The sequence below is a fragment of the Pelobates fuscus genome, chromosome 1 (assembly GCF_036172605.1).
Source record: "Pelobates fuscus isolate aPelFus1 chromosome 1, aPelFus1.pri, whole genome shotgun sequence".
Lineage (NCBI taxonomy): Eukaryota > Metazoa > Chordata > Amphibia > Anura > Pelobatidae > Pelobates > Pelobates fuscus.
The window spans coordinates 442,821,159-442,846,841 of NC_086317.1; the positions used below are offsets into that span (position 1 = coordinate 442,821,159).

General features: G+C 45.9%; 1 protein-coding gene across 1 annotated transcript in view; it reads right to left on the bottom strand.

Annotated features, from left to right (window-relative positions):
• The window catches only part of PARP4 (poly(ADP-ribose) polymerase family member 4), a 142,564-nt gene that overhangs the window by 9,364 nt on the left and 107,517 nt on the right, over window positions 1–25,683 (bottom strand). Inside the window, exons 33-35 of the mRNA XM_063429975.1 lie at window positions 18,410–18,553; window positions 12,877–13,286; window positions 11,865–12,462 (exon numbers count right to left, since the gene is read on the bottom strand). Coding sequence (XP_063286045.1) covers window positions 11,865–12,462; window positions 12,877–13,286; window positions 18,410–18,553 — 1,152 coding nt within the window. The remainder of the gene's footprint in view (window positions 1–11,864; window positions 12,463–12,876; window positions 13,287–18,409; window positions 18,554–25,683) is intronic.

Genomic DNA, 25,683 nt, shown 5'->3' on the forward strand with positions numbered 1-25,683 from the left:
ATGTCCAGTCTTCATGGTGCTTTGGAAAGTTACACTGTCAACTATAGGGCTTGCAAATTAAACATAGAAAATCTCTCTCTCTCATTTTTTTTAAATATATACATATAAACATATTAAAATTCTAAGTTTCTAGGGAACTTTAGGTGACTTTGTGAAAACAATGTGTAATTAAATTGTAATTTAGAACAATGTACTTTATTTAACCCCTTAAGGACACATGACATGTGTGACACGTCATGATTCCCTTTTATTCCAGAAGTTTGGTCCTTAAGGGGTTAAACACATTTATGTTAGTCTAAAGAATACAAAATCAATCTATTTGCAGACGATGTCCTGCTGACACTGACCCAACCTCAAATTTCACTTCCAAACCTCATGGACACCATTAAAGAATATGGCCTCAACTCGTACTATAAAATAAACATCACCAAATCCCAAGCCATGGGCATACGAATCCACCAGAGCCACCTAGATCACCTCAGTAAAATCTTCTCGTTCGATTGGAGGACACATCATATTACATTCCTCAGAGTCCTCATACCCCCCCCACCTGCCCTGCCTGTTCAAATTAAACTTTGCCAAACTAATCAGGACATTCACAAACACACTACAATCATAGGAAGGAAAGTTTCTTTCAAGGCTGGGCAGAATGGCGGCAATTAAAATTACGTTACTCCCCAAACTCCAATACCTCCTACGAACGATCCCCATCCGCCTGCCTGGACAATACCTAACTACTATCCAAAAGATGCTTGTTAAGTTTATATGGGCAAATCGTAAGATACGGGTAGCCACCAGACTCCTACAAAAGCCGATCAAAGACGGTGGGCTGGGGCTGCCCAACGTCAAAAACTATCACAGAGCCACACTGCTGGCGGCCATAGGGGCGGCCAGCTCGGTGGAAGATCCCCCCCAATGGGTGCACATAGAAGCACACTGGGCATGCAAACAAGGGCTGCACCACCTCCTACAGATGCCATGCACGATACGCCCAAAATATGCAGACATGCTAACACCCACGGCGGGGATGCTCAAGACATGGGAGATGGTTAGGACCTCACTGGGAGCAGTCGAGACGTCCCTGGGAAACATGACTATGGCAAATGTCTCAGTGAGTATCCCGACCTTCGACCACACCCCCCATGGGTAGCAGGAGGATGCACACACCTTAAACAGGTATGCGAGGGTGAAAAAATATTGCCATTCCCTGAGCTACAAGCCAGACACTCCTTATCAACTAGACACATATTCCCATACCTCCAACTAAAATCCTTCGTATCCACACATCTGAGGGCCACCAACCCAGACACACCACACATCAGTACCCTGGAACAACTATGCCTGTCTGACAAAATACCCCAAAAAACATATCTCAACTATACACCCTATTAACGACCATAGATACAGAAGAGCAGGATGACTTCAAAATAGCCTGGCAGACAGACATAGGGGGCACCATCACAGAACACGACTGGAAACAAGCCTTTCAGGCACACAAAGGACATACCACCTGTGCCGCACACTTAGAGACCATGAGGAAAATCGTATACAGATGGTACCGGACAAGCTAGCGAGAATGTACCCAGGAGCCCGGGGGGAATGCTGGAGGGGCTGTGGAAATAGAGGGACGATGTACCATATATGGTGGACGTGTCCAATCCTGACCCCTTACTGGTCGATGGTAGAGGAGATAGTGGCAGACATGATAGGCCAACCATGCCACTTAACACCAGAACAAGGCATCCTGTTCATGCACCTCACCCTCTGGCACAAACCAGAGAGACAACTGATATTTCTCATACTTATAGCTGCAGTAACGCTGTTAGCCAGAAATTGGAAGCAATCACAGGCGCCACTCAAACAGGAGCTATTAACTCAAATCACGCTGAACTGGGAATACGAAAGCATGGCAAACAAACACATAAAGACAAACCACATGGTCGAAGTAGCAAAAACCAAGTGGGAAGATTATACAAAGAGACAGGCGGAACCCTCCGAAAGCCCACCTCAGACACACACGGGTACGTAGAAAGTACAATAGGCTCCACACCTAGGCAACTAGGTAAGATCAAATGCAGAGATATGACCAACGCAACACCTCCAATGTAAGCAGGGCCACACGAAACAAGCATATAAAGCAATGTCCATCTACGACAAGAAGTAGAGAGCAAGCAGAGCAGATCAGAACACAAGCTACCACAACGGTCCCAGTTGAACCCACCCCCCCTCCACACCCTCCTACGGCTTTCTCCGAAGCCATGATCCTTCTAAAGGTTATTGGAAAGAATGTATCCAAATTGTACAAAACATTGGGTAAACAAATGTACAAAAAGCAACAACACCGGAGGGGGCATGGCTTGACCGTCGATGGGAATAGACGTGCCTTGCTAGAGCTCCTCAGCCCTACAGCCCAAAAGCAGCAAAAAGCGACATTTTCTTTGGCTATTCCCCCCTTGGGGTACTCAATATGGATAAGAAAGCCCCAAAGAAGCAATTGAGACGGGCTACCGAGTCAGGGAGCACCGTTCTCGACCTCTTAACGACCCACAGGCCATGCAGGGCCGGGACCCAAGATGGCGACGAGGCCTCTCCACAGGGCTCGCCTTGTGCAGCACCGGGGACACCCCCTGCAGACCAGGACCTCGTACTGGCGAAACTCGCAGAGGTTAAGACTTACCTGGCGGGGGAGATCGCCAGATCGACTGCAGTCCTCCAGGCCGACATTGGGGCTCTGGGAGAGCGCACGTCGCGCTTAGAGGAACGCATGGACTCCTCAGCTCGGGCCTATAATGACCTGGCCGACAGAGTTAACCACGTAACCAGACATATGGTAGACTCTGAACTGGCCTTGGAGGATATGGAGAACCGCTCTAGGAGGAACAACCTCCGGATACGTGGCATGCCGGAGGAGAGAGGAGAGGATCTGCAGGGGCTCCTGGTAGATATTCTCAAGCCACTTCTGCCTACAATACCGGCGGAACACTGGGTCCTGGAACGGGCGCACAGAGCGTTGAGGAAACAGAGGCCCGACCCTAACACCCCGAGAGATATCATAGTCAGATTTCTCTACTTTACTACTAAAGAGGCGGTCATCAAGAGGAGCCGAGACGGTCCCATTAGGTACCGGAGCTCCGTCTTGTCCATATATCAGGACTTATCGCCCTCCACGCTACAGAGAAGACGAGACTGGAGGCCTATCACAGGGGCACTACGCGGAGCAGGCCTCAAATATGCATTTAAGCTGAACGTCTTCCACGGAGAAAGAGTACATACCCTTCTGCCTGGAGGCGACCCTCTTCGATTCTTCCGGGAGCTGGACGTGCGCCCTCCGCCGGATCTCCCGACGATGTCTCCTTACCCGGAGGATCCTCGACTGGCAGGTAGCAGGTGCCGCTGTCCAACGCTGAGGTCCCCTGGTATTGTAAGTTACTGCCTCGACCTACTTGTCTGGGACTCCGGGCTGGGGGTGAGACTTTATTGCTTTGGTGGGTTTGGGTGGGGGGGAGGGGAGAGGGTACCTCTTTGCCATGGGGAGCGAGATGGGTCGCCCTGAAGTGCCACGGTCCTCTATTGGGGTGTTTTTTTTTTCTCTGCTTCCAGATTTGCAGGACATGGGCCATCACCCCCTTTTTTCCCATACCCGGGCCGCGTACAGGGCCCTGACTCCTTGCCGTAATTTTGCTTTGTTTTTTTGCCCCCCCCCTCCATGGAAGCCTATTCACCACATCAGCTCCCCCGCGCCACCATGCGCCACCCGTAGCACTTGGGAGGGTTTTTTCTGGGATGGGGGTGCCGAGGAAGCTGACATTTTTACGGGACCTCTCAACCATGAGCATAATGCAGGTGGAAGACGTGGTCACCGGAGAGACTATTTCCAACTGTGAACTGGGGGATATATATATGTGTAAATAGTTATGTCGTATTCAGGCTTGCGGGGTACTCCGATGGAAATATGTATAGCTGAGACTTTCCTATAGTGGTCGGGCTACCGATATTTACGTATACACTTATGCTCCGTTTTTAACACCCTCAGCGTGTGATACGATCTGTTAATGTGTGGGGAGAGGGCTTTTTTTGGATTCCTTTTCCCTTATTTTTCTTTTTTCATTACGATAGAAATCGTACGGGACTCGTAGTCTCAGTGCTATTGCAGTATCCCTAATGCCCTTAGCATTCGCCCCTTATGGGCGCCATCAATGTGAGCCTTAAAGGTAACTCCCACAACACACGGGTCCCCCCCACCTGACTGGGCCGGGTACGTAGGGATTTAGCCATGAGGGATAGCTCCCATTTCGAGAGCTAACTCCTCCTAAGATCAGCCTCCGTGACTCCTCCTAAGATCAGCCTCCGTGGTCTCATAGCATAGGGGTTTTTATATGCAGGGCCCAAATTTGGGGTATGCCCGCTCCTCCTTTTTCCACTGGGAGTGCGCATGCCTTATAGGGGGAAATATGTTTTCAACCTGGGGAGAACTTCGACCTTTTCTTTTTGCCCGTATACTACACCATCAGGGCCTTCACATTGTACAGTACCCTACTCATAGGAGCATTTATATGAACAGCTGGTCAGTAGAGAGGAGGGGCTGACCTTGGATACGTGTAGCAAGTAGCAACAAGGGGTAATGTGCTACTCCTCTCCGAACAGTATTATTTGATTGAAATGTCTTACAGTTTTTGGTTTTTATCTAATGTTTGCGGGCGGGCGGGGAGGGGGGGGGACCCGGTGATGTAGATTAATTTAGAAATAAACAAATATGTTTAAATGTCTATCTGTTCCTGTCCAAATCTGAGATGATTAAATTGCGTATACGCAGAAGTAAGCTCACACTGACACATGGAGTTCAGGTTAAAAGCACTTCAGAAAATTTAATGCCATCTGGTTGGAAAACAGTTATGCAGACCTTTTTAAAGGCAAAATGACATCATCATTGAATATCAGATAATAACAAATAAACATAATTAATTGGATTAAATGTTATGTGACTATATCAGTGTCCACCCATCAATATTATTAATTGGCTCAGGGATTTGAGTGACTAGCTAGGTGTCCTCCCACCGGGAGGTGGTAGGTTTACTCGGTGGAAAGGGGGGCTTGAGCGTCATTTTACACAGTCAGTGATGTCAGTCTCATGATCAGGTGAAAGGTTCTTTTATGAATAGAACATTTCATTAGTACAGTGTTCTCATGGCCTTGGCTCTGGCCTTGGTTATACTTTGTTGCATGTTACAGGAGATTCAATAATTCCGGAGTCAGCTATGTCTTTATAGAAAATACAGTCTCTGTTCATTGTATTAAATGTTGCTGGGAAATTCTGTCATGTAATGTAGTTTAAGATGGAGAATCTGTCAGGTAATGAGGACAAAATGGAGGGTTTGTTACAGTGTGAGGTTAAAATGGAGTTAGTACAATAATTCAGTACAAGTTCAATAAAGATTTTTAATAATTCTACATCACCGGGATACTAGGGGGGTAGGGAGAGGTCACCAGTTAGTAAAGGCTAGCGCTCTGGGCCTGGGATGAACCTTAGAAACCTCTCTTTTAACGCACTTTAGAAGTAAAAAGTTAAAAAAAAAAAAAACAGGAAAAACACAAAAACAAAACTTTTTTGCATATAGCAAACAATTTGAAAGGGGTTCCGTTAGGTTACTAACCCACACTGTGGGTCCCAATGTTCAATGTTCAAGTTATCACTGTCGCTGAGGGGCCTGCTGCCCCTGGTGCTGCCGCATAACCATTAGGATCTAGTACTGAGAAATATGGTCCATGAGATAATTGATTGGGCGTACAGGTGTTGGAGCCTAGGTCCCACTGAACCTTCCGACGTTGATCGTGGCTGGGAAGTGGGCTCATGGTCCCCACCCTATTCTGGCAGGCGGTAAGTCCAGAATCCTATGGCAAAGGACTATGTCCGGATGCCACTTCTTACTTTCTTTCATTCCCACTCTACTTTTTCTCCTTCTTTTTCTCTACAATTTTCTTTCTACCTACCTTGTTCAGAGGGGACGGGGAGGATGGGACGGGGATCCCGTTGAACCTCCGGGGATGCGGATGATGGGGTACCGGACGCATCCACCATATACTATACCTGTTTCCGCTTACGTTGTCACACATAGCTACTGCCTCTCACGATGGAGATTAAGATAATATCACTGAATGCTAAGGGCCTTAACGCCCCTAAGAAACGTCGCCTCATGTTTAAGGAACTGAAGAGAATGAACGCGGACATAGCTTTCATACAAGAGACCCATCTTCCCCAGCAAGCACGCTTTCCATTAAGAGATCAAACGTACGGCGGCACATATGAGTCTAGAGCTCATCGTAAATGTAATGGGGTAGCTACCCTGATCAGGCTCAGCTGCCCTTTTCAAGTGACATCTCATGAAGCGGATTCAGAAGGCCGCTATGTCATAGTCTCAGGCACCCTTCATTCCCACTCCGTGCATTTCATAAATATATACGCTCCGAATAGGCCTGACGCTGACTTCTGGACACTATTGAGAGACACAATACTGGGGTTACCGCATGGCATGGTATTCATGGGGGGAGATTTCAACGCTACCCCATGTCCAGCTGCTGACAGGAGCTCAAGAGACGGAGGTCCACGTTCACATGGCCGTGGCGGTCAGGACCGTCTCCTTAAACAATTCATGGATGGTACCGGCCTAATTGATATATGGCGGGCCCATCACCCGGATACTCTTTCTATTCCGCTCCTCACGGAACCTATTCCCGGATAGATCTCTTCCTGACTAACGGGACTGGAATGGCACGCGTAGTCAAGTCAGAGGTGGGAGATATCTCGTGGTCTGACCACGCCGATGTGTCTATAAGCTTAGGGAACCTATGTATAGCCTCACCGTGGACGTGGAAACTGAATGCGTCCCTCCTACGGGACTCCCTAATCGCAGAGCAGATACGGGAGGAGATAACGACGTATTTTGCCATGAACGATACTCCGGACGTGAGCCCCAGTACGGTGTGGGCAGCTCATAAGGCGGTGATAAGAGGAATACTAATCAAACTGGCCACGAGGAGGAAAAAGATGAAACACCAACGCTTGGAGGCCCTCCTGAGCCAATTGCGTACACTGGAACAGAAACATCAATCTGCGCCTGATGGAGACTCACTTGCACAGCTTAATTCGGTGAGAAGGTCTATTCGAACGCTACTGCTCGACGATACAGCTAAATCTATGACATGGACCAGACGCACATATTTTGAAAACGCGAACAAAATGGACACATTCCTGGGCAGAACATTAAGGCCTAGGAACCGTAGGCCGCATATCACGCCCTGATGGCTTGACAACGTCCAAACCCAGTGAGATAGCACAAGTTTTCGAAGATTTTTATAAGCGACTCTACAACCACACACCAGAGACTGCACTGTCCGAGCTAGAGGAAGAACGAAACATTCTCGCCTATCTCAACGGATTGGGGATGGCCAAACTGACTAGGGAGGCAGCATCTAGCCTGGCCACGGAAGTTACGGAGGAAGAGGTAGACAAAGCCATTTCTAGTCTGAAAGGCAATAAGGCACCGGGTCCTGATGGCTTTGATGGAGCCTACTACAAGGCCTTTGGGAGGAACTGACCCCACATATGGTACGTCTCTTCGCGGACTTGCGAGAGGGGGGACAATTACAATCTGATATGACCTTGGCTACCATAATCTTACTGCCCAAACCGAACAAGGACCCCCTGTATCCTGAAAATTTTAGACCCATATATCTGATCAACCATGATCTGAAAATATTAGCTAGGATACAAGCAGATAGGTTAAACCCACTTCTGACCTCGATTATCCACGCAGACCAGGCAGGCTTTATACGGGGCAGGCAGCTGTTCGAAAACACCAGGAGGAACATCGACTTAATATGGAAACAGACAGCTGTAGCTGCCCCAACGCTCGTGGTGTCTATTGACGCGGAGAAAGCCTTCGACAGGGTCAGATGGCGATTTCTGTTTACGGTTATGAAGCACTTGGGTTTTCCTGGCGAATACATTGCGATGACACAAGCGATGTACCACAACGTGAGAGCCCAAATACAGATTACAGGTGCCCCATTGTCTCCTTTCAGACTTTTCAACGGGACGAGGCAGGGGTGCCCCCTATCTCCCCTACTTTTTACCTTGGCACTGGAACCTCTACTGCAGGCTATACGCCGTGACCCTGGAATCAGCGTGGTGACGGTGGGAGGTGCAGAATTTACAGTCTCAGCGTATGCGGATGATATTCTTTTGACGCTAACAAACCCAGAAGAATCGATTTCAACCTTGCGGAACGTAATAACAGAGTACGGGACTTACTCAGGCTATAAGGCCAATATGCAGAAGTCAAGCGCCTTACCGATAGGAGTACCAGAGGAAGCAGTGGGACGGATAAGGGAGGCCCATAAGATCCGGATCGAAACTGGGACGCTGACCTACTTAGGGATTCATCTGACGGCGGACAGCGGACGCTTATACGCGGCCAATTATACCCCCATGATTCGATCTTTGATCACCGACCTGGAAAGATGGGACGACAAACCAATATCTTGGATAGGACGGATAAACGCGGTGAAAATGAACATCCTACCGCGCATCCTGTTCCTGTTTCAGGCCCTGCCGATCCAGGTTGCTAAATCTCAACTGGCTCCGCTACAAAAAGCAATAGGAGATTTCGTTTGGCACAACAAGAGGCACAGGATATCCAGACAGGTGCTTTACAGACGCAAAGATAGAGGCGGGCTTGGCCTCCCAAACCTATACTTCTATTACCTGGCTGCTCAACGAACGCAGATTGCGATGTGGCACTCACTGTGGTGTAATCACCAAATTAATATATATATATTACACAAGGTTCGTCTACATTAAAAGGTATTTATTTAGAAGGCAACAACACAATACTATGTATCACAAACACACAGCCCAGACCCACGGAGCAACAACCCTTTTAAATCTATCTATATAGTAATCCCCTTCCCCACACGTTTGATCTCACCCACGGTTAGTCCTTCACATCTATTAATGGCTCACTGCTGCAAGTCCAACATCACATCCACCAAGGAAGAAAAGGAAGCAACAGAGTATAACATGGTTCACCAAGATAGCACATGGCGTCTGCACATCTGCTCAGTAGCACAGCCAAGAAGGAACAGAGAGGAATGGAGATAGGGGGAGTGGTTATCTCTTTCCTGACCTGTAAAGGTATTGAATTACCATATCAAAGGTAAAGCTTATCCCACTGTGAGAAAGGCATACATGAGCTTGGTCACATGACCCCTGGTCACCATATTAGTTTGATGACAGAATGTCACCACACTCACCACCCGCCGAGAGGAGGTGGGTGGACATAGAGTCCATGATCGTTGGATCCGACGTCCCCCAATTCGCCATGTCGGCCTCCAAAGACAGCAGACCTATCATACGGACGACGTGCCCGGCGGTTCTTAACTCTATTCACATTTGGGACCGTAGCAGATCCAAATATTCTCTCGCATCCACACCGTCCCCTCTCACTCCAATATTGCGGAACCGCGTATTTCCTCCAGGAATGGCACCTCGGGAATTTAAACGAATAGAAAGGACCGGACTACAAAGGATTCACCAGCTATACCGGAACGGAAACATAATTCAATTCGCAGACCTCCAACAGGACTCCCACATGACCCCCGCAGATTTCTTTAGGTATCTCCAAATCCGGGACTACGCTAGACAAGCACACATAAAAGCGGCAGCTATGAAACAGATGACATTCTATGAATCGATGTGCTTACAAGGGGTAACTCCCAAGGGATCGATTACGCTCTTATACGCCCACCTAAGCGAGAAGAACAAGGAATGGGGACACTTACCATACACAGATAAATGGGAATCTGATTTGGGAGAAGTGCTCGAAGGAATTGAATGGCAAGAAATCTGGGAGGCAAACTCTAAGGCCTCCATATGCACCACTTTTCAGGAACAATCCTGGAAGACCATGCTGCGTTGGTATACCACACCTATACAACTTTACCATATGCACAAAACGGAAACTGACAATTGTTGGAGAGGTTGTGGCATGCGCGGCACTTATCTACATATGTGGTGGGAGTGCCCAAAAGTTCAGGCCCTTTGGACAGCAGTCAAAGACATACTGATAAAGGTGTTTGGCAGGCCACTGCCCCTGAATCCGTGGACCTATCTGCTTAACAGATCTGTAGAGGGCTGGTCCAAACGAGAACAGGCATTAATACACAAGGTGACCCTAAGTGCTCGCAGGGCAATAGCCACAGCGTGGCTGTCGCCGGAAGGCCCTGATATACAAACCATAGTACCCAAAATAAAGGACTGCAGGCTTATGGATGACCTGACGGCCAGGGTGAAGGGCTCTGTGGTGAGATTCTTGAAACTATGGGAACCTTGGGACAATTGCGTTCTGGCCTGATCAGAGAGGCTAGTGAATAGGCCCGTGGCAATTGACTGGGTGCGAACGAAGGCGGGAGCCGTGTTTTTTCATTACAGATCATTGTTCGGTGGGTTTCCCCTTCTCCCTCCTCCTCCTCCCCTCCATTCTCTAAGCATCCTCTATGCATTATTCTCTGATAGAAGTAGGTTCGCCCTTGTCTCGTACCACTCAATTTCCTCCTATCTCTCTGAGGGGGACTCCCCCCCCCCCCACTCTCTTTCCCCTTTTCTTCTTATCTTCTATCTGGACCTTTTCCTCTTTTCTCCTATCTTTTTTAGCACTCTCTCTTTTTCTCTCTAGCCCGTTTGACGGATTGGAAGGTGCAGTGGAATCGCTTGGCTACCCTATTTGTGTGTCACAGAGCTTTGACAATCCTAATAATGGGCTTGATTAAAAGTTTAAAAATGTTCTTGACAGGGAGGCAACCCATGAACGATCCGGGACCGGGTTGTGAGGGGGATTGCCATTAGGCCAGGCTTGGTGTGCGTACAAATTTATACAGACTGCGCGCAAAGAGCTGACTGCTGCGTAAGCAGCACGGTTAAAGTACATTTGCAATACCAGACGACTAGGCATAGAGAAATGATAACCTGTGGTACTTGATTAAGAGTGGGTTACTAAAAGTCGACATAGGATGTATACTATCGCTTGATGTTGTTACCTATATATAAGAGATTGACCTGTCCTGAGCCTGGCTTCTGCGCAAGCCCCATTGTTGCTTGGTTATTGCCATTGCCTTTTCTGTCGAATACAAAAATAAAGAATTAAAAAAAAAAAAAAAGCAACAACACCGCATACCTGAAAGGATGCCGTCCCTATAGGGGGCGGGAATCCTGAACGCAATGTCTGTAAACCATCAATGCTGAACAATGGAATGTACTGTGTAATTGACCCAATCCCTAACCATCATTCGCTCTTTTATTTCTGTACCCCTCCCCCCCCCCCCTTTTTTTTACACTTTGCAAAATAAAAATTGTCAAATTGAAAAAAAATAAAGACACATTACTGTTAGAATTATTGCCGGAGCACTGTTACACACATAGACACACAAACAATATGCAGCTTGTAAGAAAGAGGGACATTAGGGTTAAACCGAGAGACAGAGGGATTTGGGGATCAAAAAAGGGACTGTGCCTCCTAAATAGGGACAGTTAGGAGGTATAATACAGTGTGGTACATATGGAGTAGCATGGAATAATCTCTGGCATTTAAGATGATGTGGTGCAAAATGTATTTAAAAAATCCAGGAAATAAATAAATCATGTCACATGAAACATGTATACGGTTGAATCCCTCTTTAGTGGGAAATACACAATTCACTGTTATGCATGATCTCTCTCTCTTATGTGAACAAATTACCTTGATTTTTTTTAACCTTAATGGTCTTTGCTGTGTCGCAGGAGACGATGCTTGAAAATGTGAAGAGTCGCTTACGGAAAGCAGAGCTGAGGGGTACAATAATGCTCCATAAGCTAATGGCACTGGTGGTTCTGATTCAAGAGATGCTGCTTTTAAGCTCAAATCAAGTTTTTGCATGAATTGTTTTGGTGGTGCATCATGTATTGCTGTCAAGTGGGTTGTTACACTGGATAAAGTGCGTCTAGAACGTAGAAATTGTGGAGATGATGGCATCTGGCATTTGGATTTCTGTGGCACTGAAGTGGTTTCATTTGAGGAAACAGAAGCAGCACGGCCAAATAATGATTCACCAACTAATGGTACGGTTTCTTCTGGAAAAGATGTTTCTGTTAAGCCGAAAACATTTTTTTCTAAGGTTGTTGCTGGTGGTGCAGGTAACCCAAAAGGGATTGCTATTAAGTTAGCAGAACTTCCAAATGTCTGGGCTGTTGCTGGTGGTGGTGCTCTTGGTGGAAGTTTAGCCCCAAATGAAAAATCCACAGACTCTGATCTAGATTTCTGTGGCTGTAGAGTTGGTTTAATTAAAGGAAATCGAGCAGTGCTGCCAAATAATGATCCACCAGCTAATGGTTCTGGTTCCCAAAGCCCAAAGCCCAAAGCAGATTCTCCTAAGGTTGTTCCTGGTGGTGCAGGTGATCTATCAGGTGATCCAAAAGTTCCCCAGTTAGCAGAGCTTCCAAATGTCTGGGCTGCTTCTGCTGGTGGTGGTGGATGATTAAAGGCATGTTGAAAAGATGATGATATTGATTTGTAGGTTCTTGCTGGTGGTGCAGGCAACCCAAAAGGTATTGCTGTCAAGTTAGCAGAAGTTCCAAATGTCTGGCCTGCTGGTGGTGGTGGTGGTGGTGGCGGTGGCTGAAGATTAGCAGCAAATGAAAAACCCACAGACGGTGATGTAGATCTCCATGGCTTTGAAGTTTCATTTAAAGGAAAAAGAGCGGTGCTGTCACATAATGCTCGACCAGCTAATGGTTTTGGTTGTGCCTTAAAAGATGTTGCTGTTAAGTCAAAAGCAGTTTTTATGCAGGTTGTTGCTAGTGGTGCAGGTGATCTACCAGGTGAACCAAAAGCTTCCCAGTTAACAGAGCTTCCAAATGTCTGAGCTGCTGCTGCTGGTGGTGGTGGTGGTGGTTGAAGATTAGAGGCAAGTGAAAAACCCATAGACTGTGATTTAGATATCCCTCGCTTTGAAGTTGTTTCATTTGAAGGAAAAAGAGCAGGGCTGCCAAATACGGATCCCCCAGCTAATAGTTCTGGTTCTGGTTCTGTTTGAAACAATGTTCCTGTTAAGCTGAAAGCAGATTTTCCTAAGGTTCTTGCAAGTGGTGCAGGTGTCCCATGTGATCCATGAACAGATGATGGACGAAGCGTAACTTCCTCTCGATGTAAAATCTGTCTTGATCTCGCGGTGAAATAATCTCTTTCTATGCCTGGAAGCTGAAAGCAAAATATAATTATGTTAATCCACATTTATACCATAGATCATAGCTTTTTCTATCACATTCCTAAAGTATTTGTTTGAAACAAAAAATATTTTTGCATAGACAATAAATATATATATATATATATATATATATATATAATGCACACACAATAATTGAAAATAATATACATTTATTGGGTTGACATTTCTTTTTAAAGCAGTGTAATGTAGCATGGGAGACATATCGATAGAGGGGCAATGAGTGAGAAGCTTCAAGTTTGGTATGTGCTAAAAAAAAAAAAAAAGTATAGTGTCAAAAGTGAGAAAATTAAGTTTACTAAACCACTAGTCATGTCAAATAACTCTGTAGTGTTGCTGCTCTAAAGGAAGGTTTGGGGCATTGGCATAGCTAGAGCATTTGCTGCCCATGTAGTTCTATTAGTTTGTCGCCCCTCTCACCATCCTCCTGCACTATATCTCCTCCCTGCCCTGGCAGGGCCACCTTAACAGCATTATAGGCCCCCGGCAGAGCAGTGCCCTGGGGCGCTGCCTACACAACCACTCATAGGAATACAATGTAAATTATCGATAAAATGAAGCTTATATTTATTGGTACCTCCAACAAATGCAATTTATACATAAACGCAGATTGCCGAGTACACACAGACACACTGCTGAATACACACAGACAGACTGCAGTGAGGGATGCACTGTGTCGTGGTGCAGTGTGTATATACGGGGTGCATAGGGTCTATATGTGTGTAGGGGTGATAAGGGAGCAAGTGCATATTTATTTATATATATTGTATTATTTTTATTTAAAAAAAAAAAAAAAAAAAAAGCTTTATGCCCCTCCCCCTTCTTCATACCTTTTGCAAGGGAGGGGGCAGGCGTTCCACTGCCTGGTGCACTCCGCTGTGTCGGAGTGTTGCCATGGTGTGTTAATGTAGTGGATGGGTTGTGGATGCAGGGCCGGTGCAAGCATTTTTGACTACTCATGCAAAGTTGCAATTTGCTGACCCCCTTCCAAAAATAAAATCCATCTTCACCTGTGTGTCTCTTAACTCCTCTATTGAATTTCTTACCACTTTTGTTATTCTTATCCAATCTTTTGAAAGTCTTACCCCTTTTAGTGTATCTTACCCCCCTTTTGTGTCATACATCCCATTTAGTGTATCCTATTTCCCATTTTTTCCCTTTGTGTATCCTACTTTCCCCCTTTGTGTGTTTTACTTCCCCCAGTCCCTTTATGTGTCTCTTACTTCCCATTAGCCCTTTCCCCAATCCCAGTGTGTGTTTCACGGCCTCCTCCCCAGGTCATATGTGTGTATCATATTTGTCCCATTCTCAGTGCCTCTCTGTGTCATTGGTCCCTTCCCTAAGCCCTTTTGCGTGCCCTACTTTTTCTCCCCCCTACTTACCTTCCCTACTTGCCCTACTTCCCCCCCCCCCCCACCTACTTACCTTCCTTCATGTAGAATAGCAGAGTGGACCATGGTAGAGGGGGGGCATCTCTGCTCCGGGTATTAAATACCCTAGGTATGTCTTTTATCCTATGCGTGGAGTGGAACTGCAGCTGGGTGTATACTACGTATTTAACAAACTCTTGTTGGACATGGTTTATGGGGTGTGAGACATCCCCTGTAGACTCGAGACTTTTGATAGCATTAACTTCTACCTGGTCAGATCATATTTTTTTTTTTTTCCTTTTTTGTGTATACTTTTTAAATTACTGCATTAAAAACTAGGGGCGGTCGGTTGGGGGCGTGGCTAGCTGAGCTACAGAACGGTCGCACATTTACAGAGCTCCCGCTCTAGAGACAAAAAAGAGATAAAAATTTGACCATTTGAACCACGAAACGGCTTAAACCCAGACATTTACAGCTCTTGGAATACCCCCCAAAGAGTCATGGGGAAGAAACACAGAAAGCTGGCCCATGCGGAGGGACAGAGTCACCCAGACATCCGACTCTCCTTCAACAGGCCATCGCAGCAGGCCCGGCCAAATATGGCGCCTACGGAGCCACGCGGCTCTAGCGACTCCTTGCTGTCGCTGGAAGACGAGACAGCACAAGCGCCTCGAACACACAGCGGTGTATACCAGCGGGCTGATTCGGACTCCGACAGGTCCCCATCAACCAAAGGTAACATAAAAAACCTCCTGCGGGACTTGCGAGAGGTCTGGAAGGCGGACCTGGCTGGGGTACAAGAGGAGATAGGAGGCCTGAACCGCCGCATGGGAGTGATTGAAGCCGGAGAAGAGGACAGGGGAAAGAGGCTGGACGACACCGACTCCCGGGTCAAAGCCCTCACCCAACAGGTGCAACACCTATCGAGAGCAGTGACCTCTCTAGAAGCAAGGCACCGAAGAAAGAACTTCAGGATCCGCGGTGCCCCAGAGTCAGTAGGCCAGGAAGCCCTGCTCAACTTTGCCCATGAAGTCCTGCAAGCACTTGGAGTCCAGGTAGGCGTCGAGCGGCCACCACTGGTATCGGCCTTCAGGGTCCGGAAAGCGCCTACAGCACCCGCAGATGCACCTCGGGACATTATCGTTGTCACAAGAGACACCTCAATAAAAACGGCTGTTATGGCACGATCCAGACAACTATCAAATATAGTAATTGCAAACGCCAAGTTATTGATTTTTGACGACTTACCCTTCGCAGTGCTCCTTGAACGACGCAAGTTTGCTCACATCACCAGGATTTTACGAGACCAAGGTATCAAGTACCGGTGGGGGTTGTTGGGGACATTGGTGGTGCAGAGAGGAGAAGCGATACACACACTGTCGCCCTCCGAGGACCACACAGGGTTTCTAGAGAAACTTAATATACTGGGGCCGACCCCCTCAGAGCAGCAAACGGCAGAGGCCCGGACGGCCATGAACCCTACCACGAGAGGGAAACGCGGAACCAAGCCCACCGGAGACACACAGCTCATGGGGCAGCTGGATCCCCCATAGGAACCCCTGCTTTAACTGTGCCCCGGCTAAGCCACCACCCAAGATGGGTACACCGGGACTACCGTATGAACTCACCACCAGAACTGTGTGCCCAAAAGGCATTACTCTACTCACAATCTTTGCTCAATAGTATATATGCCATATTGTCTTGTAAATATTTTATTTTATTTTATTTTATTTTTTATTTTATTTTTATTTTTTCTCTTCTATGTCTAACCTTTAGTTAATCGCATCCTAAGAATCAGCTGCAGACTGCAGGTCACCGGGGTCGCGGAGACACCCAGTATTATTCTCACATACCGCCACGCGGGTAAGGCAGATTGGAAAAGCCGCAACAGGGGGGTCACATGGCGGCCGACACTAACAAAACCATAGGCTTCAGCAGCACCACCGCAGGCACAAACAGACCCCATTTTAAGAGCCAACTTACACCACTTGCGACGTCTACACGTGTGGTAGTATCCCAAACACAATCAGCACCCCACAACGCATCAGATGAAAACCCACACAGGGAGCTCACAAGCTAATGGGTCGGTCCTACAAGACTGCCCGGGAGAGCGCAAGGGGGCCCCGTGGTGACCGTTTTATAATATTGTTTTTACTCTATGTTAGGTTACCTAGAGTTATTTTCTGTTTAATTTGATATATTACCCACGAGACACAATAGGCTTACTGAACACTTACCTCAGACTTGCTATCTGGGAGGTGGCGACTGGGTTAACCAAGCACCCAGATAATACGCCCTATAGAGCTGCATTGCAGTAAACCAGCTCAGGATCTTGCTGGTAATGTGTTAGGTAAGGTTCAGGCCTTTAACCCTGATGGACAACAATCAGGGGAGCATAGCTGGCCTACATGTCCCTCCTCCATTACTTCTGCAGGTTCATATTCACTAGACCTGACGATCATTATGCAGGAATCTCTTGGATCATTCTGATTGAAAATGTGCATTGGACCCTAGGTGGAGCCAGCAAATCCTCAGGTTTAGCCTATGTCCCCGATTAAGTTATTATTTTAATGGCAAATTATATAATCTGTGTTTTACTCATCATAGCAAATGTTTCATGATTACTGATATAACTCTTTTACTCGTATCGTACTTCCATACTTTTATAACCTGTCTCATAACAAAATGTGCAATTGTATACCGTCATAACCTTGTTTGATTACACCATCCCGCCTGTGCCTGCTGTCGTAGCACCACGGGACTGTTTGTTAACTCTATTGCACCAAAATAAAGAATTTAAAAAAAAAAAACTAGGGGCGGTCACTTTTTTTTGCATATTGTGGCTTGGATGAAATCTAGTTCAGCAGCACTGTGAAGACTGTGACGTTTATAGGTTGCTGAAGCAGTGTGAATACCCAATACATTTTCTAGTTGTGTTCTTCAAATAAGACAATGCTTCTGTGTGTCACATGTTAGATCTCCTATTTGTAACATCATCTTTGCAAATTAGTTAGCTACAATGACACTGTAGGCACCGCAACTGCTTCATCTCATCAAAGTAGTTATAGTGTCTGAAGTCCCCTGCCACTGTCCTTCCATTATTATTATTATTTATGAAGCGTCAACAAATTCCGCAGCGCTGTACAATGGGCAGAAAAACAGACACAGACGAGTTGGACACACAGGAACAGAGGGGTTGAGGGCCCTGCTCAATGAGCTCACGTGCTAGAGGGAGTGGGGTATAGGGACACAAATGGTAAGGGTAGGGTAGAAAAGTGTGTAATCTCTCCCTTAGTCATACCTCCAGTGGGTGTTGGGTTATGGTAGGCCAAAAACCCTCATTCAGTGTTAAATTGCTTAAAAAAAGTTTAACACTGAATGGAACAAAAATGCCAGGTGACTCCAGGCATTATAAAAATGTAATGGGATAAAATGGTTAAGATGCACTGTCCCTTCAGTGTGCATATTTAATTATATTATAATATCATATTTTACCAGGAAGAATGCAGATTTTCCAAAGTATGTCTTTCTTGCAGATGTTTTTTGTTAGCACAGTGCTTACATCAATAGTGCTGCGAACTGTAATATTAAACATATCTATATTGTCATCAGATGCGAATCACGGTAGGTCAGTACAATATTGCTGGTGAAAAGATCAAAAAATTTACAAATCTCCACAAAACACACAGGATAAAGGGACAAGTGCAGTGTGACTATAATAAACTTACTATACTATCTAAAGATTCTCCTCGAAGCCCAACACCTTTAGCAAACAGTCTTCCAAAGGCATCAACGTCCACGTCATCTCCACATTCATTGTCATTCGTAATCATGTCCTCTTCGGATTCAAGCACTGCGTTTTTTATGTGGCTCTGAAAGTAAAGTATTCTTGTTATAGAGAACTAAGTTACTAACAAATAACAGATGCCAGGGCAATGAAATGTGGGTAAGGAAAGATATAGAATCCAAGATCAAGGGGAGAGAAATAGAAAATGGTAAATAACAGAAAACAGAAACAGAAAATGTTCAGGATAAATAACGTCTATACTACAAACAGTGAGTCACAGCTAATCTTTGAGGAAGATCAATGTGTATTTAAATAATCTTTATCTACTTTGTGATCAGGATTAATCAAAATACACTAAATATAGCACCATCTTGGTGTGGTCTTCAATTAAGACAATGCTCCTGTGTGTCACATGGTAGATCTCCTACTTGTAACTTCCTCTTTGCAAATTAGTTTGGACCAGGACTAGGTATTTCAGACAACATCATGGAAACATACACCATGGATCAAATATGTTAAACAGAAAAATATTAACATCTGAACTATTAGCCCACTGTTTGCCAGAGCCTAATTAAGATTGCTCAGGGCCCTATGCAGGATGCCATATTGGGATCCCTCTTAGATCCCAGGGCTGTTTTCTAAATATTGTGTGTGGTGGCGGAGTGTTATATATGTGAGTAGGGTAGTCTGCTTGGTGGCTGTGTGTGGAGAAGGCTGAGAGTTTTATGAGAGGGGAGACCACGTGCGCCTGTGTTTGGAGTTTGGTGGCTGAATTCTGTGTGTGTGTTTAGAGGGGAGTATGAGTGTTGTATGGGGGGAGGCTGTTTTGTGTGGTGTTTCCTTTTCCACCCTCCTGTCTACCTTTTTGTAGGAGGGGGCCTTATACCTGGTGGTCTGCTGGAAGAGTGTAGTGGTCTGCACCTCTATTAATACATGAACATATTAACATCTGCACTTCTATTACTACATGCACGTATTAACATCTGAAATATTATCCCACTGTACACCAGAGCTGGATTAAAACTGCTCAGCTCCCTAGGCAGAATGTCAGATTGGGTCCCCTTCCTAGAGCCCTGGGATATTTTCTTCAAGCATTGTGTGCAATAATGAGTGTTGTGTGTGGAGGAAGCCAAAAACGGTATGGGGTAGGGAGTCTGAGTGTAAGCTGGTTGAGTGTTGTGTGTAGTCGCTGAATTTGTGTATGTAGACGGGAGTCTAAGTGTGGCTTAGCGAAGTGTAGTGTGTTTTGTGTGTTGAGATAGGTTTTTTTCATCTGCCCCCCTCCTGCCAAAAGGTAGGATTTGTTATCTTTGGTGTCTGGTGGGGGAGTGTTGTGTTCTGCATTTCTATTGGTGTAGATCACTTTAACAGTTCCCTCACAATCCAGGCACTCATGCAATGGCACTGAGTGAGTTGGTCCAAGGGAGCTCTTAAAGCAAACTGCACCCAATTGAAGTGGACAACACAAGTCTTTCTGCCTGAAATTAGGGGATGCAGTGTAGAGCAGTGAGATCTCAGAGAGGGCACACACACACAAAAAAACTAGAAATCCATGCCCAGACATGTCCAGGGCCTACTGCTGCAAACATGTCAGGAACATAAAAAGGAACATAAAAAGGGTGTCCCAGCTTCATAGGTATCCTTCTATATGGCACAATCCCTTTGACCCTTAGTGGCCATCCTGCTGCCCAATGGGTCTAGTATCTCAACTAAACAGTGAGTAGCCATCCGCTAAGCAACCACAAGGGCAGTGAGATGGGGTATTCATATCCTCCTCTTGCCTTGCAGTTGGTGTAAAACCACTAATCACAGGGCAGCAATGGCAGTATGGGGTCTATAAATGAATGCTGGGTCCTGACATTAATCCCCCACGGATGGACAGAGGGTGTTGTAAAATAGTTAAAGGAAGTGACATATCATGGTTTCCCCTTGCACGCCCACTTATGGGCATTGGGCAGAGGTGGAATAATAAAGAGAGAGAGGGGGACATGCCCTTGTACTCTCTTCCACCACCCATGGAAGTGTGTGGCGGCTTAAATAACATGGCTTGGAGGAGCATGCTAGTTGCCCCCTGCCTCTACCCCCAATCATTATAAGCTTGTACAGGTGATAATATAATAAAAGGGGGAATATGCCAATTGTCTACTCCCTGGCCTATAGTACCCCCACAATAAATATGTACCCTTCTAGTGGCTCAGGGACCCACACTTCCATCCCCAGCTACCTGCCTCATCCGAATAATGTGGAGAGGGGCAATAAATCTAAACCAGGGGCATTCAGACTTTAGTGACTGAACCTACTGGTGGGCAGCTAAGGAGACTAAGAAGAAATTGTGGTGAGAGCAATAGTAGAACAGGCTACAGTTTTAGATAAATTCCACAGAAAAAAAAAAGAATCCAGAGGAATTACTGGAAGAGCAAAGGAGAGATTTACAAATAAAATAAAAATACAGTTTTTCATAATAATATTAACCGAAAGGATTAAGTTTTTTTTTTATTTTAATATGCTACCTAAATAAATTAAAAAGATAGTAAATACTGGTTGGTTTTACATATTCAGAACAGATTTTACCTAAGAAAACTCATATTAGTTTTAGAGGTGCACCAAACAAAAAAAGTGAACAGATACTGTACGTAACGAGATTATATTAAGGGAAGTAGGATAGCAAGAAATATAATAAGTAATGGCCTATAAACTCCCTCTGGACTGAATGTAGAAATGATTTTTTATTCAAAAGGTTCTCCAACCTTTTTTTGGATGCTATGGAACAATATTCTATTGACATTATTATATCTGTTTCCCCCAAAGTAAAAGCTAAAAAAGTGTTTTAAAAGAAGCTTTATTTACCTCAATCACCTCCGTGTGATGTCACAAGAGCCGCCCCAACGTCCACTCATCGAAAAGCCTTTGATTGCAGGATTTAAAGGGATCAGAGCGACTCTCTTAGCCCTCAAGGGAAGTGGGAAAGGAAGGGAGGAAATGGAGCAGGAGGCTATTAAAAAATGGGTCAGTGTTTGTGTCTTTATGAGTCAGTGTGTGTCTGCCACCCAGATTTCTTATCGAACAGTGGTACACCAGCTCTTTGACACAGATTGGTGCTGGTCCCATTCCATTCCCCTTTGGATCAGTGTGAGATATCCCGGTGCCCACAGAAGAGGCTGCAATCCTAGTTCGCTACCAGCAGTCTCGACATACAGGGCAGTGGGGCCTACTTCTTAAGATGAAGGAGCGGCCACATGGTGGAGCATCTGACGCACAAAGGGCAGACATCCCGGTTAAATGTGACCGGCTGTTTGAATGCGTCTTACAAAAGATGAACCAGCACTCCGCTGCTTCTCCTCAGCCCGATGGAGCTTGCAACCCTCAGGACCATATGTGTACAGTACTTTCAACATCTCTTACTCTACCTCCAAACCCCTCAGAAAGCTCCCTTCCTGGACAGGGAGCCAACTGACTCAGTAGTGTTGTGTGGATACCCTCTAGTTGGGCCTCAAGTCAGTCATTTTATTTGCCTAAATGTGGTCTGTGCCTCCATGTTTTCAGCTTTTACAGCTTCCTATGTTTACTTCCTAAGAGCAGTGGCCTCCAAGTGGATAACTCGCCACTATTTCTCCCGTGCAGATTACCTCTAGTGCCCTCACATATGAATCCTGATAGAATGTTTATTGCAAGCCTATTTTCTCTCTAATATTGTTTGTCATGCTGGGTTAAAGCCTATACCGTCTAGTGCTGTAATGTAATTGGCTAAATAAATATGTTCTGAGTGGTTACTTGTTTGCTTACACAACTTACCATGCTTCTAGTTCATCGTAGATGAAACTGTGCAGATGTCCAATGCATGTGTGTTTACATTTAAAATGAGGTTAGACTACTCTATTGTTTCTTAATGTCTCACAAAAGATGCGTGCTAATCCAACTGTTTTATTGATTACAATTGTATAACAAACATATCCGTTGTTACATTCCATTTTCCTGCAATTGTCACTATTATAAAAAAAGTTTGTTCTGCATATACCTCAATAAAAACTCTTGATTAAAAAAAAAAAAAAAAGAAAAGAATTGAGTCAGGCTAAATTAGTTCCTAATCCTAATTTTAACCCTAACCTTAACCCTAAATTCAGCATGTCCCAGTGCTGCAGTGAAGACCCTATCTGTAAAAGGACACAGTGATTCCAAGGGAGGAGGAGTTCTTATGATTGCCAAGGTGTGAGGGAAAACAGATTTTGATAAGAAATTGAATTTGACAGAACACCGTGCTGGGGTTACATCACATCCCAGTTCCAGCTTCGGTACAGGGCACGCGAGAGAGCTGGGCAATCAGTACAGAGTGAGCCCAGCAACTACCTCGCCACACACGCAGCCACTGACAGCACAATCGCAAAGCCCTGCCTAAGTGAGTCATTGGTGCCCTATGCACTCTCCTACCACTCATCACACGGGCCAGACCAACCCCCGCCCTCCTGGTTAGAAAACCACTGACTTGGGGGTGTGGCTACCAGCGGAGCAAGATGGACGTGTAAATCTTAGCTCCGGCACATGGGCTCCGAAAAAAGGTGACTAAACCCTGATACAGCAGACCCAGATACCCGGAAAACCAGTATGTCGCAGCCTAAACAGAAGAGGCAAACTACTAAAACCGAAAAACACATTTTTTTTGGCCAAAATGCCACGCCGGCAAAGCACACGACCCAACCACACCAACAAGATGGTGGAGAGGGATCACACGACGGCGATCCTCTCGGAGAACCGGCAAATCCCTTTCTTGAAGAACCGGTCACTAAGCAGTTCCTCTTGGAACAACTTGAAGCATTTTCCAGCAAAATGATGTCTGGCTGGGAAACAGGCCTGGCTAGCTTAAAAAAGGATATAGGAGAATTGGGCGCGAGAACCTCCCGAGTGGAGGAAAGGATGGAGGAGACTCAAGGTGCACACAACCAACTAGCAAACCGGGTCGACTCACTACAGGCAACTATCTGCATAATGGAGAACAAACTCATGGATATGGAGGACAGAGCAAGGAGGAATAATTTGCGGCTACGGGGCATACCGGAAACGGTGGCTCCAGCGGAGCTCCGGGCCTACCTGCACGAATTCTTCCACACCCTGTCACCAGACACGCCGTCGGATATGCTGCTCTTAGATAGAGCCCACAGGATACCTAAACCACGACATCTGCCAGATTCGGTACCTAGAGATGTCATCCTGTGTGCCCACTACCATCACATCAAAGAGCTCATCTTAAAACAGAGCAGAAATAACAAGGAAATACCCAACAAATATGCCGAAATAACAATATTCCCTGACCTGTCAGCGGCCACACTGCGGAGGAGAAAATCCTTCCAACCCATCACCACCATCCTCAGGCAACACCAAATCGCATACAGATGGGGATATCCCCTTAAACTTCTCATCTCCACAGACGGCGTGACAAAAGTTCTACTTTCGCCGGAAGACGGGGAGAAGCTTCTCCGTGAGTGGAAGCTCCCTCACCCAAGCAAGCCGCCAAGAGACGCAAATAGGCTGCAGCACGAGTGGCGACAGGCATAGCTGCCATGAACTCCTGCCAGCCACATTGCACCTTTCATATGCTTCAGCTTGTACTGGCTGGTAATGTATTTACACCACACTGACTTTGCCTGTCCTGCTGACTACTGCTTAGATGTTATGATCTTTCTTTTAATTGTTATGGTTTTATATGTTTTGCCAAATCACCCTGCGACATTTACTGAGAATTACCCATACTGCGCAACACACACCTGAACCCCGGAACGCCGAGAACTCTACCCCAACTTACTTATGTATACCTTCCCTCCACTTGAGGGATTACCTATGACTTGTAATATCTGACAAATGAGGGTTCTGACCACCTGCTTAACCCTAACAAGCCCGGACGGGAAAAGCACCCACTCCCTGAGGGACCAAGTATCTGCTATAGCCCCTAAAAGGCCAAGACGAGACTCAAAAAAAAAGGCTCACACTGAAGGGCTTAGGCGATCCCAGACACACAACGATAGTGAAGCCCCAAGGGCCGGACGAAGCTTAAGACAAATTAATTTATGACGCACAAGGGAACCTGACTTTCTTTCTTTATTTAATGCTATACCGCTGTATACTAATGTATTATGCAACTGTATAAATGTATGCTATGGGCCTTATATATTCCCCCATCTTGGTTTCAACATCACCTCATTAAACCTGAAACCCCTTCCGCATCAACCTGGAGTGGGCTGCGCATTCCATGGCAAAATATACACATAGCGCACCAGGGAAAATAGCCCGGCGCAAACCCCAGGGTCCACCTAATAATCTAAATAATGAAGGAACCCAGGTAGCCTCCTTAGTGAGCAAATCACGCATGCTCACAACACCCCAGGTACTAACAAGGAGTACCAAGCCCCACTCTAGGGCACTACTGTACATAGTTAAGTCCTTCAGAGGACTATTGTTTGTCCCTACCTCCCTCCCTAACCCAGGTTGCAAAACACGTGACTGTACACGGCATATCTCTGTCCACAACTATGAACCTCAACCCCAACACTATTTACCAATGGCCGCGCAACACAAACCAATGCTGTCTAATCGCAGCCTACTACAGCTAACCATTACATTATCTCAATTACTGTTAAGCCTAGAATTCAGTTTAGACGCACCCCATAATGAAGATATACTCACATAATGTCCGGGGACTAAATTCTCCCCAAAAGCGCCAACTGCTATTATCTGAACTAAAAAAACAGGATGCTGATGTGATATGTCTCCAGGAGACCCACTTCCAGAGAATGAAAATGCCGTCCCTCGGCCTTAAACAATTTCCAAACCAATACCACTCCACATATAGCCATAAAGCTAGAGGAGTCAGTATCTTGGTGCACAGATCGCTGGCATTCGAACCAATTAAAATAATCAAGGACAGTAATGGAAGATATCTCATACTGATCTGCAATCTCAATAATGTCACATATACCATAGTGAACATTTACGCACCAAACGACAACCAGAGACAGTTCCTGCAAGGCCTCCTGACCAAAGTAAGCAATATACAACAAGGCACATTAATATACTGCGGAGATCTAAATCATATCCTAGACCCCGAAATGGACACGACGCTAATTACAACCACACCTAGATCAAGATCCCTCACATCCGCCTGCGCCTTATTAAATAAACTCCTAACCCAATTTAACCTCTATGATGTGTGGCGCACACTACATCCCG